Source organism: Cicer arietinum, chromosome 1 (assembly GCF_000331145.2).
Source record: "Cicer arietinum cultivar CDC Frontier isolate Library 1 chromosome 1, Cicar.CDCFrontier_v2.0, whole genome shotgun sequence".
Taxonomy (NCBI): domain Eukaryota; kingdom Viridiplantae; phylum Streptophyta; class Magnoliopsida; order Fabales; family Fabaceae; genus Cicer; species Cicer arietinum.
The window spans coordinates 42,758,982-42,765,320 of record NC_021160.2 but is presented as its reverse complement, the minus strand read 5'-3'; the positions used below and the strand labels follow the sequence as shown (position 1 = coordinate 42,765,320).

Here is a 6,339-nt window from a genome sequence, read left to right as displayed (position 1 = left end):
TATTATGAATGCTGTTAATATCGGTTTAACACAAAATATATAATATATTTTATTTTTATATTTATTAAATCGACATTATACAGTCAATGTTAGAATTTGTTTAGAAGAGGATGACAAAAAAAAAAAAACAAAAAAAAGTACACTGTTTAAGGATTTTGTCCAAAATTAGGAAACAAAACAAAAGTACAATTTTGAGTTTTTTAAGAAATTTTTAACGCATTTTGTTTAAGAAACGCAGATGTGAATTGACAGCGTTTTTTGCAAATAATATCTAGAACCTACCAGAGTATCCGAGAGCAGTTGCAAAGTTAAGATTGTCTTGTTCTTGTCTGCATCCACACTTTACTCTATAAATTAACACCTCAAACCTATGTTTTTTCCACATCCATACATTTTTCTCTCTTCTTTCTTATTATTCGCTTAATTTCTAAGCCATGGCTGATCAAGTTATTCTTCTAGATTTCTGGCCAAGTCCATTTGGAATGAGACTCAGAATAGCCCTTGCTGAAAAGGGTATCGAATTTGAGTACAGAGAAGAGGATTTAAGGAACAAGAGTCCTTTGTTGTTACAAATGAACCCTATTCATAAGAAAATTCCAGTTCTTGTTCATAATGGTAAACCAATTTGTGAATCACTGATTGCTGTTCAGTATATTGATGAGGTTTGGAATCATAAATCTCCTTTGTTGCCTTCTGATCCTTATCAGAGATCACAAGCTAGATTCTGGGCTGATTATGTTGATAAGAAGGTATATAAATATAATAACCCCTTTTATGCTTCTTTCTTATGATTTTTTTTTGCTTTGAATTTCTTTAACTATGTTTTCGGAGACCCTTTTCCCCCAATTTTATTTTTTTAGTGTTATTTTTTTGAATTAACAATTTGTTGTCTGCATAAGTTTGTGGTTATGTTACATTTCTGAAAACTCTCTTATTTAACATCTTTTGTTTTAATTATGAATTATGTGGATATATGGATATATGAATTGGGAACAAGGCTCAACTTAATATGATTCAATTATGAATTAGGTATTATTAAGTGCATGTTTAGATTCGTGGTGAGTTTGACAAAATTACAGTGACACATTGAGTTTGCTGTAGCTCCAAATTGTAGTTTTTTTGTCAAAATCACACTAGTAAAATGTAATTATGTCTAACTCAATTTCAATCCAAAAATACACCAAGTGTGTTTGGTTTTGTGGTAATAAAAAATTGATTTTGTCTAAAAGTGAGTTCTTGGTAAAATATCTAATATTTGAATATTTATGTAAAAGCGACTCAACTCTGGAGGCAAAAACTTCAAATTATAACTTCTAGTTATAATTAATTCTACTCGAAACTCGATATTTGGATTAAATATGTCAAACTCAATTCAGTAGAACCCAATATACACCAAGAATTTTGAAGATAATCCAATTTGGGGCACTTTTGTTTTAAACAGTACAAACTATTTGATATTTTTTAGCATGCTTAGTCAATAGCAAGTATTAGTGTTTGTTTTTCTTGTTGTTTCATTTTATGATCTAATTGAGTATGTGTCAATTTGTCAATGTTAAATAGATATATGATGCTGGAAGGAACATTTGGACCAAAAAAGGAGAAGAGCAAGAAGCTGCCAAGAAGGAATTCATAGATGCACTTAAATTGTTGGAACAAGAGCTAGGAGACAAGACTTATTTTGGTGGAGACAAGCTTGGTTTTGTGGATGTAGCACTCATTCCATTCTACACTTGGTTTAAAGGCTATGAAACTTTTGGCAACTTTATTGTAGAGAAAGAGTGCCCAAAATTCATTGCTTGGGCTAAAAGATGTATGCAGATTGAGAGTGTTTCTAAGTCTCTTCCTGATCAGGAAAAGGTCTATGAGTTCATTGTGGATATCAGGAAGAAGATAGGCATTGAGTAGGGTCAAAGTGATTTCACTTGTCTTAAACCTTTCTGCTAGAATAATAAGTGTGTAATAAATGGCACTTAGATGTGCCAAACTTTGTGCTTTTTGTAGGAAAGGTTTTCACAAACTTGTGAAATGTAATAGGTCTTTTAATCAAGTTTTTTATGCTTTGTTATGCATGATGTCATTGAAACCAGTCCCTTTGTCTTTAAATATAAGATCTTCTTAAGAAATTTACTTGTATTTTGTTATCAGATAAGATTCTTTCTTTCAATTTTCAATTGATTTAATTATTTGTTTGGTTTGGCATATCCTTGAATCTAAACACAAAAAAGCAATGGCTTTGTTGTCAAAGTATCATATACAATCTTTAAACAAGCAGAAGAATATGAGGAATCCGACATGGTACTAGTGCCTGCCTGCAGGCCAACAAGCTTTAAAGTACTAAGTCTTTGTGCAATTGTTTGTAGTTTTGTGTTTTATATTTGCTTCATCTGCTTTGTTGTTACTTTCTTTCTTGTTATGGACAACTTATATAGTATTTAAAAGAACCCCCCAACAACACCAATGTTTCATCAGTACTCCCAACAAGAAATGCGAAAGTATGACATCAACACTTTAGATCGAATGCATGTCTGTTTTCTAACACATCGATTGACACACCGGTGTCTGACATCAACGTCACCATGAAACATAATTACATTTAATTATATAAATTATTATCGGTGTCTACATGTCAGTTATCAGTTATGTGTTTAGTATTTTTTGTTTGTGTTAAGTTTCATGCAAAAACAAGTTGTCTCATAGGAAACAACGTGCATAGAAATATCCGTCCAGGACTCATCTCTTTGTTTTGCTTGAATTATTTATTGTTATTTCATTTGTCATTCTTCTCAACTTTGTCTCTACAAATTGACAAACCAAACTAAACACCTTAGCCACTCACTTCTGCATCCAAGTCCAATTTCCCTTTTGTTGCAGCCTTCTATCTCAGCAATGGCAGATGAGGTGATCCTATTGAATTTTTGGCCAAGTCCTTATGGCATGAGGGTCCTAGTTGCATTAGAGGAAAAGGGCATCAAGTATGAGAACAGAGAAGAGGATTTCAGCAACAAGAGCCTTTTACTTCTACAAATGAACCCAATTCACAAGAAAATACCAGTTTTAATCCACAATGGCAAATCCATTTGTGAGTCACTAAATATTGTTGAATATATTGATGAGGTTTGGAATGATCATTCTCCATTGTTTCCTTCTGATCCTTACCAAAGATCCCAGGCTAAATTTTGGGCTAACTACATTGACACTAAGGTACTTCTTATGGTGCCTTGTTACATGATTATTTTTAAACAATACTTAGACTCATTTCCTTATACGTTGTTAGTACTATTTTAGATTTGGATTTGAGGCAGTTATGCATTTACAAACTTAATACGCCAATAGTTGTTGGATCTTACGATCTCGATTCAACGACCACTATAATTATTGGATCGTACGATCTCGATCCAACGACCATTGTCTTACTGATTTTATGATAACATAAAATTGTTGATTGCAGCAAATCCAAGTGTGTACTAAAATACATTTTGTGGACATAATTATTCATGATATACTCAAATCCATAAATGTTTCAAAGTTTGTTATGCCTTTTAAAAGTGCATTTTAAATGAAGAACATCCACATCAAATAAGATAAGGCACCTAAGTTTTGTTCTTACCTTTATGCTAACCAATGTTTGAAAAATGTGAATTTTGTACTAACTAACTACTATGAATAAAATAGATATATGAGATTGGTATGAGGTATGCAAAATCTAAAGGAGAAGAAAAAGAAGCTGCAAAGAAAGAATTGCTTGAGGGTCTTCAAGTGTTGGAAGAACAACTAGGAAACAAACCTTATTTTGGTGGAGACAACTTTGGCTTTGTCGATGTGGCACTTGTTCCATTGCTTAACATGTTATATACCTTCACTTTTGCTGGCAAATTCATCCATGATGAAAAGTATCCCAATATCACTTCTTGGGCTAAAAGGTGTGCTCAAAAAGAGAGTGTATCCAAGTCTATTCCTCAAGAGGATAAGGTGAAACGTTTTGTAGATGAGAAAAGACTTGTACTTAACAAGGATTAGAGGTTTTCTGAACAAGATTTTAAATTGTAGTTGCAGTTGTACTAAATTAAATTATTATCTTTTATAGCGTGAAAAATTATATGCTACAACTGCAATAGCATTTATAGAATCATGTTTCTAAATAATAGCTTAACAAGATGGCAATTAGATGTGCCATTGATTCTACTACTTATGTTCTTTGCAATGGAAATTTTATATTTGAGTTAAATATGTTTTTTCGTCTTTGTTTGATTTTTAGTGTTCATAATATTTTTCATTTACAGATTTCATTTCTATATTATTAAAATAAATTGAAACTTTTATCAAAATGTTACTAATTTCACAGGTACCCTTTATGTTTAAATTTCGCAAAAGTATGTCTTGAAAAAATATGAACTCAAATTTTGATTTATAAATCCTGATATCAATTATTTTAGTTTCTTGAGTTTTTCACATCTAAAAATTGTTGTTTAATTAATCTCTTGTCTAATTATTATAGTTCACAGATGGCATAGCTTAGTATATTCGCAAACAATACCTTTGAAGCACTTTATGACAATATGAGTAAAGTCAACTAGCTGCAAAAAGTTGGAATAAACCATAGTGACTAAATATGTTAAATATAAATTGAAGAAAACAATTATGTGCCAAATAGTATGACTTATTTATTGATAGATTATATATTAGTGTGCAAGTTAAAACAACCATAGTTCAAAATGTTAAATTGTAGACACACCAAAGTGTCTAGCAATAAGTAATCAAACCTACCAAACACAAGACAAAATTACACAAGATCTTATTACAACACCACATTGAACTTGCAGATATTTAAAGATTGGACTCACAAAGTCCCTCTAATCCAATCCAAGTGCTTTCTTAATGGCCAAACAAAATCATATACTTTCTCCTGATCAAGAAGAGATTTTGACACACTTTCATTATCCATGCATCTCTTGGCCCAAGCCATGAGTTTAGGACACTCCACTTCCATTATGAAGTTGCCATATGTCTCAAAAGTGTAGAACCAGCTGTAAAAGGGATAAGACCAATATCAAGAAACCCAAAAGTGGTACCACCATAAAAAGATTTGTCACCTAATGTCTCCTCTAGTGTCTTGAAGATAGAGATCAACTCCTTCTTCCCTTCTTTATGCTCTTCCCCTTTTGATAACCACATTTTCCTCCATGTATCATACACCAACATTCAATAAGAAGAATGATTATTTATAGTACTTTGTAATATCAAATGTTTTTAAAAGTATAATTATAATTGAGGTCCTATTCGACTATAATTATCCACAATATTAAGTACTTAATATTGAAGGACCTTTAGGCCCTATTTAGATACTAAAAAAAATTAATTAAGTGTCTATCATAAAACAAATGAATGAATGATAGATGATTAACTTAAAAAAGTTAATCAAGCGATTTTTTTTACTCTATCTTTTTAAGTTAAAAAATAAAAAAAAAAATCCCCCTCAAAAGGACAAAATTTACATCTCACTTATCTTTGCTACACTAAAAGTAAATATATTAATTTACAAGGATGGAATTCAACTTCAAATCTTCTAAATATTTTGAACATAACCCACCAAAATTGAGAATGAAAATCAAAGGAAAACAAACCAAAAAAGTTTGAGTTTTGTCATAAGGGTGAGAAGGCATAATTTGTAAGTACATAAGTGCGCCTAAAAGGGGAGGTGAATTAAGTGTTTAGAAATTTTATTGTTTAGAAATTTTATCGAATACAACATTGTATTTTGCCAAAAATATTATTTTCAAACATTATTTATATATTTTTACTTTTTGAAAATCCTTTTGATGCATATGCTAAAATGAAATGTTCTCATGTGCATTTGAAATATACGAATATTAGATTGCATCATGTACCTTTACATTATAAAACTTCTAGCATATTTGACCATAGTAGTCTTTGATGTTTGACTTCTTTTTGAGCTTGCAACTTGATCACTTTCCTTGGTCTTTGTTTTTACATTATAAAACTTCTAGCATATTTGACCATAGTTGTCTTTGATGTTTGACTTCTTTTTGAGCTTGCAACTTGATCATTTTCCTTGGTCTTTGTCTTTACATTATAAAACTTCTAGCATATTTGATCATAGTTGTCTTTGATGTTTGACTTCTTTTTGAGCTTGCAATTTGATCACTTTCCTTGGTCTTTGTCTTCATCAAAAACATGTATTTTACATTCTCCCCCTTTTTGATAATGACAAAACCTTGTTGTTGTTGAGACTTCAAAGTGTTTGATCGTTTTAATCTTTCTCCCCCGTAATACATGTTTACTCCCTCTTTGAGCTTGAGTTCACGCCATCATGTTTTAAAC

The 6,339-nt window shown here is 31.1% G+C and overlaps 2 protein-coding genes and 1 long non-coding RNA gene across 3 annotated transcripts; 2 read left to right on the top strand and 1 right to left on the bottom strand.

Moving 5' to 3' along the window:
* The first annotated feature begins 231 nt into the window (after positions 1-231).
* On the top strand, positions 232-2,123 carry LOC101515160 (probable glutathione S-transferase). Its single transcript, XM_004488650.4, has 2 exons — positions 232-749; positions 1,561-2,123. The coding sequence occupies exons 1-2, from the start codon at positions 435-437 to the stop codon at positions 1,903-1,905; spliced, it is 660 nt and encodes a 219-aa protein (XP_004488707.1). The 5' UTR covers positions 232-434; the 3' UTR covers positions 1,906-2,123.
* LOC105851467 (uncharacterized) lies at positions 1,234-3,920 on the bottom strand. Its single transcript, XR_003472977.2, has 2 exons — positions 3,785-3,920; positions 1,234-2,943 (listed from the first exon to the last, which is right to left on the bottom strand). It is a non-coding gene; the product is annotated as an uncharacterized lncRNA (long non-coding RNA).
* LOC101515484 (probable glutathione S-transferase parA) lies at positions 2,887-4,248 on the top strand. Its single transcript, XM_004488651.4, has 2 exons — positions 2,887-3,201; positions 3,673-4,248. Exons 1-2 carry the CDS (start codon positions 2,887-2,889, stop codon positions 4,015-4,017), a joined length of 660 nt encoding a protein of 219 aa, XP_004488708.1. The 3' UTR covers positions 4,018-4,248.
* Positions 4,249-6,339: the final 2,091 nt, after the last annotated feature.